General features: G+C 41.9%; 2 protein-coding genes and 1 long non-coding RNA gene across 7 annotated transcripts in view; 1 reads left to right on the top strand and 2 right to left on the bottom strand.

Annotated features, from left to right (window-relative positions):
• The window catches only part of LOC110494051 (protein NDRG4), a 45,177-nt gene extending 42,165 nt beyond the window's left edge, over positions 1 to 3,012 (bottom strand). For 4 of the 5 annotated variants that reach the window (XM_036953459.1, XM_036953477.1, XM_036953469.1 and 1 more), the window contains exon 1: positions 2,834 to 3,012. The gene's annotated coding sequence lies outside the window, so the exon portion shown is untranslated. The remainder of the gene's footprint in view (positions 1 to 2,833) is intronic. The other variant, XM_036953464.1, reaches the window with a different exon arrangement.
• LOC110494064 lies at positions 2,333 to 3,756 on the top strand. The gene is made up of 3 exons (XR_002469227.2): positions 2,333 to 2,438; positions 3,082 to 3,186; positions 3,565 to 3,756. It is a non-coding gene; the product is annotated as an uncharacterized LOC110494064 (long non-coding RNA).
• Positions 3,757 to 12,934: 9,178 nt separating this feature from the next.
• The window catches only part of gins3 (GINS complex subunit 3), a 15,742-nt gene continuing 15,036 nt past the window's right edge, over positions 12,935 to 13,640 (bottom strand). Inside the window, exon 3 of the mRNA XM_021568733.2 lies at positions 12,935 to 13,640. This exon is cut by the window's right edge and continues 186 nt beyond it. Within this exon, the coding sequence (XP_021424408.1) occupies positions 13,596 to 13,640 (45 nt within the window). The 3' untranslated portion in view covers positions 12,935 to 13,595.

The raw sequence follows: 13,640 nt of genomic DNA, 5'->3' as shown, positions 1-13,640 counted from the left end.
TTACCAACATAATTAGAGCAGTACAAATAAATGTTTTGTCATACCCATGGTATAGAGTCTGATATACCACGGCTTTCAGCCAATCAGCATTCAGGGCTGGAACCACCCAGTTTATAATGCTCTTTGTAGTTCTATTAATATCCAAGAGCAGCAAAGAAACAGACCTGGTCCCATAGGATACAGTGGGATTGTTGAGCTTGCATATGCTGAAGGAGAAAATGCTAACCTGATAACGTCCTTTTTTACACTGTATAGGGCGATAATAAATCATAATAGACAGAGTGGATTAAATAACAGGGACATTGTGTCTACTGTCCATTTGTCAAAGCTTTTGATCCTAGAACAAACCTATGTATTAGAATTCTGCACCAGGCTTATATAAGACAATGAATTGGGGCTGCACCCATATTATTTCATATTATCTTGTCGACAGAAAGTGTACAAATGAACAGGACATATTTCTCACAAGGTGAAAGTGATACATATCAGCATTTACTTCCACCACAGCCCAGGAGCCTGTCATCGTTTTGCTGACAGGTGATGAAGATCACTCACACCATGTCAGGCCTGACATTCAGCCTCAGATCTCAAAGGGTTTGCCTACAGGTCCAAGTGTGCAACCACTATTCAATGAGGCAGGAGGCTGTGCACACAGCATGTAAACGAACATCCACATACACAAAGAGCTCAAAAGAAATGTAGGCCTAACAGATATCCAATTACAGTTCCTTCAGAAAGTATTCATACCCCTTGGCTTATTCCACATGTAGTTGTTACAGCCTGAATTCAAAATGGATTAAATTGTTTTTTCTCTCACCCATCTACACACAATACCCAATAATGACAAGGTGAAAACGTGTTTAGAAATGCTTTCAAATGTATTGAAATTTGGTACAGAAATAACTAATTTACATAAGTATTCACACCCCTGAGTCAATACTTTGTAGAAGCACATTTGGCAGTCCAAACTGTAACTCTGCCACTTGGGAACATTCACTGTCTTCTTGGTAAGCAACTTCAGTGTATATTTGGCCTTGTGTTTTAGGTTATTGTCCTGCTGAAAGGTGGATTCATCCCCCAGTGTCTGTTGGAAAGCAGACTGAACCAGGTTTTCCTCTAGGATTTTGCCTATGCTTAGCTCCATTCCGTTTATTTTTTATCCTGAAAGACTAACCAGTCCTTAATGATTACAAGCATACACATAACATGATGCAGCCTCCACTATGCTTGACAATATGGAAAGTGGTACTCAGTTAATGTGTTGTATTGGATTTGCCCCAAACATAACACTTTGTATTCAGGAAAAAAAAGTGAATTGCTTTGCCACATTTTCTGCAGTATTACTTGTTGCAAACAGGATGCATGTTTTGGAATATTTTTATTCTGTACAGGCTTTCTTCTTATCACTCTGTCAATTAGGTTAGTATTGTGGAGTAACTGTGGATCCATCCTCAGTTTTTCTCCTGTCACAACCATTAAACTCTAACTGTTTTAAAGTCACCATTGGCCTCATGGTGAAATCCATAAGTGGTTTCCTTCCTCTCCAGCAACTGAGTTAGGAAGGACGCCTGTATCTTTGTGTGGACTGGGTGTATTGATACACTATCCAAAGTATAATTAATAACTTCACCATGCTCAAAGGGATATTCAATGTCTGTTTTTTATTTTTATTTTTTTTTATTTTTTAACACATCTACCAATAGGTGCCCTTTCTTTGCGAAGCATTGGAAAACCTCCTTGTGGTTGATTCTGTGTTTGAAATTCTCTTCTCGACTGAGGGACCTTACAGATAATTGTATGTGTGGGGTACAGAGATGAGGCAGTTATTCCAAACTCATGTTAAATGCTGTTATTGCATAGGACTTAGTCCATACAACTTATTATGTGACTTGTTAAGCACATTTTTACTCCTGAACATATTTAGGTTTGCCATAACTAAGGGGTTGAATACTTATTGGCTCAAGACATTTCAGCAATTCATTTTTTTATTAATTCGTAAAACAGTATTCAAACATAATTCCATTTTGACATTATGAGGTATTGTATGTAGGCCGGTGACAAAAACATCTAAATGTAAACCATTTTAATTTCAGATTGTAACAGAACAAAATGTGGGAAAAGTCAAGGGGTGTGTGAACACTTTCTGAAGGATCTGGAAATGTCCACTGATGAACTCTTCATTGAGACTGTAACACTTGGAACACAGCGTCTACTTGGACCAGAATAGAAGCTTTCCTGTCTCTATCCATCTCTAACTCTACCCCTTCCATATGCAATGGCCTCAGATATGAAGTGCAGTGTGTTAGTGATTAGTGTGGCTGCTGGTTGTTGGAGGGGAGGGTACGTAAACCTTTTTCTGCGGCTGATACACAACTAAACACAACAAAGCAAAGCAGTTCGCTATTCTCTTTAACTGGAAAGCAGAAGGCCTGCTCCTGGTAAGGAAGTTAGACTGTGTATTCTCTATTTACTTAGTAATACGCAGGTTGCCCAGGGTTGTCTAAGGCAGTACTGATCTGTATGACGCACTCCTGTTTCTAGGGTTAATAAATTCAACCTGACGACCTCGTACTCACGCCAATGCAGAGGCTGGCACTGGGGCACAGTCAGAACCTCACTTATACAGCTAGGAGACAGTAGAGGATCTGGGGGTGCTAAATGTCCCTATACAGTATGTGCTATCAATTCCCTCTTCCATGATCGATGTACCTTAACCTTCTTATGCACTATCAAAGAGTTAAGTCAAGCTTTGCAAAAATGAGTTCTGTCATTCTATCTCATGTAGGTATCATCATCAGATCCAAACTGAACATACAGATACATAAGGACTTACCTCTTGTGGTGGTTTGAGCTTCAACAGCTGCTATTGTTGCGTATTTTGTAGTGCGTCTGTTTTTCTCTCTCTCTTTGCCTTAGTCTGTTCCAGTCTGAGTGTATGAGCGTGCTACAGAAAGAGGCAGTGTATTCTATGGGGTCTCTGCTCTCCAGATCTCTCTCCCTCTCATCCTCCCTCCCTCTTTCTCTCCCGCTCCCTCCCTCCCTCTCCATCTCGCGCTCCCTTCTCGCCTTGGCAATAAACAGAGAGCACGTGTCATCCCCAATGATGCAGCATGAGAGCGCCGCCACACTAGAGGATGAAGGGGAGAGGGGATGAAATGAAAGAGGGAAGACAGAACATGATGGGAGGTAAATTATACGGAGGGTATGGATAGAATGATATGTTCATAAAAGTGAGATTTAGAGTTTGGTAAAGGAGAGGAACTGATCTTTTTGGGGTAATAACTTGCTGTTGAAAGCAGAAGAGTGAAGGAAGGTTTTGCACCAATGAGTTCACAATCATGAGCTTCAGAAGTCTATTTTCTGCAACACCCACACAGTGGCACATTCCACCAAAACCAGTACTTATGGATTTATAATTTCATTTAGCACATTTTAACTGTAGACAGCCTCTCTCAGGCGCCCCCCTCCCACACACACACACAGGAATAAACCAACACAATGGGTTTGTTAAAAGGGATCTGCTGGTTTACTTTTATTTTTAACATATTTTTTTTCATCATGCAGGCAATATTGGATCTGTGTTTGTCTGCTGGATCTGCAACAAGTGACCTACTTTAGAATAGCACTGATTCACTGACGAGACACAGTAATATCAGACCAGATGGACCGATTGCCAAAATGGAGAGCCTCTTCTTCGCTGAACAAAAATAAAAACGCAACATGTAAAGTGTTGGTCCCATGTTTCATGAGCTGAAATAAAAGACCCAGAAATGTTCCATATTAACAAAAAGCTTATTTTTCTCACATTTTGTGCACAATTTTTTTTTATATATCCCTGTTAGTGAGCATTTCTCCTTTGCCAGGATAATCTGTCCACCTGACAGGTGTGGCATATCAAGAAGCTGATTAAACAGCATGATCATTACAAAGGTGCACCTTGTGCTGGAGACAATAAAAGGCCACTCTAAGTTTGGTCACACAACACAATGCCACACATGTATCAAGCATGCAATTAGCATGCTGCCTGCAAGAATGTCCAACGGAGCTGTTGCCAGGTAATTGAATGCTCATGTCTCTACCATAAGCCTCCTCCAATGTAATTCTAGAAAATTTGGCAGTATGTCAAACTGGCCTCACAACCGCAGACCATGTGTATTTCTGGAAGCTGAAAATGTCCTAGTTCTTCCATGGCCTGCATACTCACCAGACATGTCACCCATTGAGCATGTTTGGGATGCTCTGGATCGACGCGTACGACAGCCTCTTCCAGTTCCAGCCAATATCCAGCCTGAGCATATGATCATGACCGTTATACGCCCACACCATTCTGTTGTTGGGGTATGCCATACCTAATTACATTTTTTGCAGAAGGAAAACTATTTCACTCATATTGTAATTAATTATAAGTAATATTTCATAGAAATCTAGAAACACTGGACAGTTACTTTAATGCCAATTTGTCTACGGATGATCATACCATACCAAATCATCTCTATCAAGACCAGTCATTGTCGCGTGAACAATGGGAATTGTAGTTACATATTTAGGTGACTTACAATAACATACACTGAACAAAAAAAATAAACACAAAGTCCCATGTTTCATCAGCTGAAATAACAAATCCCAGAAATTTTTAATTTGTTAGTGAGCAGTTCTCCTTTGCCAAGATAATCCATCCACCTGACAGTTGTGACATATCAAGAAGCTGATTAAACAGCATGATCATTACACAGGTGCACCTTGTCCTCGGGACAATAAAAGCCCACTCTAAAATGTGCAGTTTTGTCACATAACACAATGCCACAGATGTCTCAAGTTTTGAGGGAGCGTGCAATTGGCATGCTGACTGCAGGAATGTTCCTCAGAGTTCATTTCCAGAGAATTGAATGTTAATTGCTCTACCATAAGCTGCCTCCAATGTCGTTTTAGAGAATTTGGCAGTACGTACACCCGGCCTCACAACTTAGACCACGTATGACCACGCCAGTCCAGGACCTCCACATCCGGCTTCTTCAACTGTGGGATTGCTGAGCCCAGCCACCCAGACAGTTGATGAAACTGTGGGTTTGCACAACCAAAGAATTTCTGTACAAACTGTCAGAATCCGTCTCAGGGAAGCTCATCTGCGTACTTGTCGTCCTCACCAGGGTCTTGACCTGACTGCAGACAGTGTCATAACTGACTTCAGTGGGAAAATGTTCACCTTCGATGGCCACTGGCACGCTGGGGAAGTTTGGGATGCTCTGGATCGACGTGTATGACAGAGTGTTTCAGTTTCTGCTAATATCCACCAACTTTGCACAGCCATTGAAGAGGAGTGGGACAACATTCCACAGGCCACAATCAACAACCTGATCAACTCTATGTGAAGGAGATGTATCGCACTGCATGAGGCAAATGGTGGTCGCACCAGACACTGACTGGTTTTCTGATCAACACCCTACCTTTCTTTTCAGGTATCTGTGACCAACAGATTCATATCTGTATTCACAGTCATGTGAACTCTATAGATTAGAGCCTGATGAATATATTTACATTGAATGATTTCTTTACATGAACTGTAACTCAAATAGTTACTTGTTGCATTTATATTTTTGTTCAGTGAGGCAGGGTGAGTCACAGTTCTAAACGCTGTCATGTTTGGTCTGGACAAAATGCTCAGTGTTCATCAGACACAGATTAGTGTACGCAGTGTTCACAAACAGGGAGCTATTGGACCTAATTTGTCTGTGCAGTGATACTGCTGATGGTCCAGCACAGTAAGCAGGTCAGAGACCTTATTAGGATGTAGATAGGATAGTATGCTGGAGTGGAGAACTGAACAGCCGTTAGCCAATAGGGTGTGGCCAGCAGAGAGACTGAAGGGAAACCTGGCACACAGAGGGACTGTGTCTGAAATGGCACCCTATCCCCTATGCAGTGCTCAGTGCTCTGGTCAAAATAAGTGCACTACATAGGGAATAGGATCAGGGGTGACATTTGAGAAGCATCTTGGAGTGGAGAATAGCCGTTGACCAACAGGGCATGGCCTGGCTGAGAGGGTGAAGGGACACCAGAGACCTGGCACAGTGAGGGACTCTACCCTCAGAGGAGAAATGTTAAAGAGCACTTGGTCCAGTATGTGGGATGGTGTTTGTGCCAGCTTGCTTAACTACTCAACCCACATACTGTACAGCAGGGATCATCAACTAGATTCAGCCGCGGGCCGATCTTTTCTTGAGCAGATGGTCAGGGGGCCGGAACATATTTACAAATCATTTGTAGACTGCAAATTGACCGCAAGAAGCCCAAACAGGTATAATATTTGACTTAAACAATCATTTCCAACCTTGCTTACATTTTTACATGATCACATTTGTACACGAGCACCGGCCTGTACCCTAAATGCCATAAGCTCTCTCCTGGCCCCTTACACAAAGTCTGAATTTGTCCTGCTTAAACCATCTGACCAAGTCCTAAAGTAATGGGACTCCCTAAATCTTTCTCAGATTATTACTAATCCCAAAAGGTACGACTCCAAACACCCAGAAAAGGCTACTCTCCTTGATGTTATCCTCACAAACAATCCTGATAGGTATCAGTCTGATGTTTTCTGTAATGACTTTAGTGATCACTGTTTTACAGCCTGTGTTCGTAATGGCTGCTCAGTGAAATGACCTGTCCTGATGTCATAGACGCTTGCTAAAAAACTTGATTGAGCAAGCATTCCTTCATGAACTGGCCTCTGTAAAATGGTATAGAATCATCTTGATCCACTCTGTCAAAGACGCTTGGATCTTCTTTTTTATATTTTCAGAGGTATTGTTGACACTTGAAAATAAGTGGTGATTTAAAGAGCTCACTAGAAGAAAAAGAAACGCACACCTATTAAGACGAGGTGCTGGCTAGCGGAGTAGAAACTTGAAAATAAAAGAGAGCCGCACACTCTTGGAGCTCAGATGCAAAAAATGTTGACTTTTTCTCTCGGGTAAGCAATCTGGTTTCCGCTCAGGTTATGGATGTGCTTAGCGACCTTAAAGGTCCTAAATGAAGTCACTATTATTACCCTTGATTCTAAGCAATATTGTTCTACTATTTTTATTGAGTTAGCCAAACCTTTTGATATGGTAGACCATTCCATTCTTGTGGGCCGGTTAAGGAGCATTGATGTCTCTGAGGGGTATTTGGCCTGGTTTGCTAACTACCGCTCTCAAAGAGTGCAGTGTATGAAGTCAGAACATCTGATGTCCCAGCCACTGCCTGTCACCAAGGGAATACCCCAAGGCTCGATCCTAGGTCCCATGCTCTTCTCAATTTACATCAACAACATAGCTCAAGCGGTAGGAAGCTTTCTCATCAATTTATATGCAGATGATACAGTCTTATACTCAGCTGCCCCCTCCTGGAATTTTGTGTTAAACGCTCTACAACAAAGTTGTCTTTGTGTCCAACAAGCTCTCTGCCCTTAACCTTGTTCTGAACACCTCCAAAACAAAGGTAATGTGGTTTGGTATGAAGAATGCTCCTGAAAGACAGCTCAGCAAGGAAGAAGCGACTGCTCCAAAACCGTCATAAAAACTACAGTTGGCAACTGCACATGGGGACTAGGATCGTACTTTTTTGGAGAAATATCCTCTGGTCTGATGAAACAAAAATAGAACTGTTTGGCCATAATGACCATCGTTGTGTTTGGAGGAAAAAAGGGGATGCTTGCAAGCCGAAGAACACTATACCAACAGTGAAGCACGGGGTGGCAGCATCATGTTGTGTGGGTGCTTTGCTGCAAGAGGGAGTGGTGCACTTCACAAAATAGATGGCATCATGAGGCAGGAAAACAATGTGGATATATTGAAGCAACATCTCAAGACATCAGTCAGGATGTTAATGCTTGATCGCAAATGGGTCTTGTTGTGGCAAAATGGCTTAAGGACAACAAGGGTACTGGAGTGGCCATCACAAAGCCCTGTCCTTAATCCTAACGAAAATGTGTGGGCAGAATTGAATAAGCCTGTGCGAGCAAGGAGGCCTACAAACCTGACTCAGTTACACCAGCTCTGTCAGGAGGAAGGGGCCAAAATTCACCCAACGTATTGTGGGAAGCTTGTGGAAGGCTACCCGAAATGTCTGACCCAAGTTAAACAATTGAAAGGCAATGCTACCAAATACACATTGACTGTATGTAAACTTCTGACCCACTGGGAATGTGATGAAAGAAATAAAAGCTGAAATAAATAATTCTCTCCTCTGTTATTCTGACATTTCACATTCTTCAAATACAGTGGTGATTCTAACTGACCTAAAATAGGGAATTTTTTACTAGGATTAAAATGTCAGGAATTGTGAAAAACCTAGTTTAAATGTATTTGGCTAAGGTGTATGTAAACTTCTGACGTCACCTGTGTGTGTGTGTATATACAAAGGAGGACAGGCTCATATATATATGAGCAGTAAATCTCAGGTTGCATTTTGACTCAAAAAGTGATCTTGACTCAGAAAAGGCATTAGAGCATCTTTGGGATGAGATGGAACAGGTTGTTCGCATCATGAACGCACCGCCGTCAAATCTGCAGCATGATGCCATCGAGTCAGCATGAACCAACATCCATGTGGAACGTTTGACACTTTGTAGATTACCCCAAAGAATTCAGTCTGTTTTGCAGGCAAAGGGGGGTACGATACAGTACTAGATGAGTGTACTTAATAAGCTGGCTGGTGATTGTATATCTCTTTTATGCGTGGGAATACTTTGATTAATTTCCTAAATTAAAATAACTTGGAGCTGATTTGCTGGTGTTTTTAGTCTTATGTCCAGCAATAATAATAAATAATAATATAATACTTTTTTCTCAGAATACTTGGGGGGCCAAATAAAATCAACCACGGGTCAAATTTGTCCATTGGACGGCCAGTTGGGGAACCCTGAAGTACAGTATTCCTCCTGCAGTACAACTCTGACTCATCTGTGTGTTATGCTGAGAATGGGCAGCTCTCAGGCAGCGAGAGTGGCTCTGCTCTGATGTATTTATGGAGACCACTTCTCTTGAGAAGCTCCCTTGTCCATCGACAGAACACCCAGCGCTACATACAATCCACCGACAGAGAGGTAGAGAAGACGGAGGGAACCAGGGAGAATGGAGACAATCAATCGAGACAAAGAGAGATGGATTAGTGGTAACACTTTACATGTACATTATGGTATACTTTATAGAGCGTTCATAGGTAGTTTAGCCATGCTGTGCGTTATCACATGGGTACCCAATGGTTCTGTGTCGCAGTTTTTCCATTATCACTACTTATCAGTCTACACTCTGCCTATACAATACCAATGTTTGTTGCATTAGATAATATTGGGAAGAATATATTCCTCTCTCTCTACCCTCCCACCCCCAGCCCATGTGTCCGTGCCAGAGTGCGCAGCGGGGGGAGATTATACCAATTTGAAGAGCGGTGTGGGGGCGTTCACTCAGATACGGCTAATCCTGACACACCTCATCACTGCGATGTGGATGCAATGTGCGCCTCAGCACCTCTCACTCGCTACGCCTCTGTTCTCTTACAGAAACCCCTGGAACGTGCACAGCTCTCACGCAGACATCGGAGTCTGAGGAGACAGAGAGGAGGAGAAAGCAGACAGATGCAGGGATAGTTCTATTGATGTAGCTAGGCTACATGCTCCCTGTAGTGAGGATGAGAGGAAGGCGTCATCTCGCAGGAAAAGTAAAGCTCGTCAAAAGTTTACTTTTAGTCGCTGGTGTTAACGTTTCACCTCACTGAGGTGGAGGTCCTGATTAATCCAAACGCTTTATGTCGCTGGGTGGTGTCGTTCAAGAAAGCAGCCTAATAATTAAATTAGCAGCACAAACACATACTGTACATTAGTGCAATTTGACACAAAACATATACACCTCCTTATAATACCTTATTTTCCAGTACCTTTTCAACTATCTTTGCAATGAAACAGCTTCCATACATTAGCATATATTCAGCAGTGGAGGCTGGTGGGAGGAGCTATAGGAGGATGAGCTCATTGTAACGTGTGGAATGGAATAAATAGAACAGAGTCAAACATGTGGTTTCCATATGTTTGATGTGTTCGATATCATTCCATTTATTCCATTCCAGATATTACAATGAGCCCGTCCTCCTATAGGTCCTCCCACCAGCCTCCTCTGATATTCAGTGTTGTTCTTTGATCTGTGAAGCCATGCAGGTAAAAAAAAAGGGCAGACACCCTACAGAAGACAATCAGAAAATAGAAAGGTGAGAAGAAGCAACCTTCAATGAGATGTAGTGTTACAGAACAAAAAGCCAGCAGCATCCCACCACCATTATTCAAATAAGGACAAGGACTTTAAAGAGAAGTGCTGTAGTAGACCAAAGTAGTCTAAATAATGTGGGCTGGATATACCCAAAACACAAGCCCTATTATGGAACTGTGCAGTAGTACACTTCAAAGAAAAGATAATTAAATTGTTAATTGCATGGAAACAGAATATTGGCAGCCACATTCATAGTAAAAGCCCAACTCTGCCTGCATAATACCCAGAAAGTGAGGCGCAAGCGTACACAAATAGGTTTGTTTTAAATCCGTCAGAGACCCTTAAACTAAACAGAAAGCAGAGGCTGCTGTGTTGGGTTGTGTGTGTCAGTTCCTGGACTCTGTCCCTAACTCTACCCTTTGATGTTGATAATCTTTTGGCTGAGCATAGTCTCTCTAGTTGGCTCCAGGGAGAGCTCCGACAGTTGTCACAGCACCAGACAAGATCAGACCAGAACATTCTAGAAGCCTGCAAATCAGCCATACTACATAGCACACACACTAGAATCACGTGGTGCTCAGGCATTGCGTCACAATCTTCAGATATCTAGACAACCCTGGCTTAGTCCGCTGGGGCATTGATTGGAAGCTACTCTGGCCAAGGCATATTCTCTCTCTCGCCTCAAGACCATGGAGAAATGGGCCCTGTGCTAAAGAGCTAAGAACGTAACCTCAGTTCTGCAGTACTAATGACTAGAGCCAGGAGTTTCCCTGGTCAGGAAACACTGACAACACATTTCTAACATTACCAGAACTTCAGAGTCCCTCCAAATGGTCTGGACGGGTAAGATTCCTGATGGTCCAGCATAAAAAGTTACAGTACACTATGACGTAGGTCTATGACGAGGGAAAAGTTGATAATATTCTTCAAACCCTCCCCACAGAGGTCAGTCCCCAGGATCAATAGCTACACCCCAGAGGGGAACGTCAATAGCTTCTATCGCATCACCAACTCCCTAACAGGGCAGGCATCAGCTGACCCGCATTTAACACAGTAGAGAACATATAGGACTGTCACTGCACTGTAGAAACATATGTACTACCATACATAATGTATGTACATTTCCCCTCAACAGGGATAGACAGTTTAATCGTTTGTAAACCGTACTTGTTCTCTTTAGAAAGCTTGCTACAGGTCTTTCATTTGTGTGTGAAGTGCGGAGGTTTGCACACCGAGACTTGCCGTGTGCATTTTGACGCAGATAGAGCTTTTGATCATCTCTCACACACAATAAATGAACGTGACGTGTGCGAATGTCACCTCTGGGGAACAGGCAGTGCTGCGACAAAGACAAGTCTAATGAGTGACAGCAGCAGCACAAGGTCAACGCACTCACGTTTATGTATCACACATTAACACTAAAACACTTTTGCAAAAATAAACCATTCAAAACTTGACATTGTGACCCTGCGCCTTCAGCTGGCCATAACACATTTCCTGAGAGCTCCCCGTCACTGCAGTCATTATTATGCAGACACTGCACCACATGAATATGTACTGTAAACAGAGGATTAACATTATGCAAACCACATTTCAGGTTAAACAAATTGAGATGACATTTTTTAGCCAATTCACATTTTGAGTCAAGAATCATTCCCTGTGATTAAAATGTTCACAGGCTGAAACTTTGATGCTGACAGAGTACAAATTAGATGTACTTTTAACTGGGTCATGCCTTACGGCAGTTTCATTGTAAAGATGAAGTCCCCTAACAACCAATGCGTAGCTAATGTAGCAGCATCAACAACTCTCTGTGCTGTTATGACTACGGGCTCTATGGCAGATCAATAGATAGGAGTCGAGTGACCAAAAGCCTGTTTGAGCATGATCACATAATTCCATCCCAGGTCATCAAGAGGGATCAGCCAATGAACACACTCCAGATGGCAGTATGCGCCTTTTCAGCCCGTTTACCAACTTATAGAAGTAGCAGAGAAACATGGACTACTTCAAAATGGAGATGGCCTCAATGGCGCTGCCCGTGTGCTCAGATGACATAATGGGACAGATAAGAATCCTTCATCATTCTCTATGGGCAGAGATCCAAGCTGCTCCTCTGTAGACTAACGTTGTTACTAGTTGTGAAGTCATAAATACCAGTTGGATACATTCAAGTGCTTTGAACTCGTTGAGAAACGCTGATCAGCTAATGGCCAACAAACTGCGTCAACCATAAACTAAAAGTACAGCTATCATGCTTGGAAACAAATTCAAGTGTTCAAAAACCAAACTAATAGATTGCTTTTTATTAAAAAATGTTTTTGCATTTAACTAACAAAACGCTGTTAGATGTCATTTACTTAGCGTGTGGAAGAAGCCTGAGCTCAGGGATGATCGTTTCCCACTAGTAATTATTTTCCTGTTGTGATGGGTGTTTTGTCCTATATTTTTAAACCCAGCACCCATAGGAGGCCTTTTGGTAGGCCGTCATTGTAAATAAGAATTTGTTCTTAATAGACTTGCCTAGTTAAATAATTACCCGTTGGTGGGGCGTTCCAGTGGATTTTTCCCAGTCGTGTGATAAATACCACCTTCCCACTTGGTTATGAACACAGCATATGATGATGTACTGTAGAGGGTTTTCAAACAGACTAAATAGATGTGCGGTAAATCAGTTCTGGCATATATTCATTAAGTTGTTGTTGTAGTAATGACATTTATGAAGAAAGGATAGGTTACATTCATTATGCATGCAGAGCTAGATAATATGGTAATACATTCATTATGCATGCAGAGCTAGATAATAATGGTAATACATTCCTGTTAATCCTTACACAACCATTTAAAAGTTGTTTTGCCTTATCATCCCTGATGAAATGCATGGCCACATGCATTGGCAAAATAAGGCAACTCTACTTTCAAAAAAAACATTCCTGTTAAACGGCAACATTTCTTACTTTAAGGATGACATCCAATTTAAAGACTACGGTAGCTTTAATTTGATAAAAATTCAAACTTACATTACATAAAGCAGATATTTTTTGAATTATTTACAAAGTCTTTGAAAAACATTTGTGTACAGAATGTGTATAAAGATCTCAAAATAAAACACACAAGATAACACCATAACATAAAAGCAAAACGCTAAGTTTCATGTGGGAATCAGTTTTCTATCTTTTATGACACACACACCTCCACTACTCTCCTTCCAACTCAGTCATTTCTCTTCTGGCCTGTTGCTTTGGTTTCCAAATGGAACCATATTCCCTTTATAGTGCACTACTTTTGACCAGGGCCCAAGTAGTGCACTGTATAGGGAATATGGTGCCATTTGGGATGCATCTTTGGAGATGTCCCTTAGGGCTGCAGATCAGTGATCTTCCTCTTGCGGTAGTTGAGCAC

Source organism: Oncorhynchus mykiss, chromosome 2 (genome assembly GCF_013265735.2).
Source record: "Oncorhynchus mykiss isolate Arlee chromosome 2, USDA_OmykA_1.1, whole genome shotgun sequence".
NCBI lineage: Eukaryota > Metazoa > Chordata > Actinopteri > Salmoniformes > Salmonidae > Oncorhynchus > Oncorhynchus mykiss.
The sequence above is the reverse complement of the archived record's forward strand: the minus strand, read 5'-3'. Positions and strand labels throughout refer to the sequence as shown.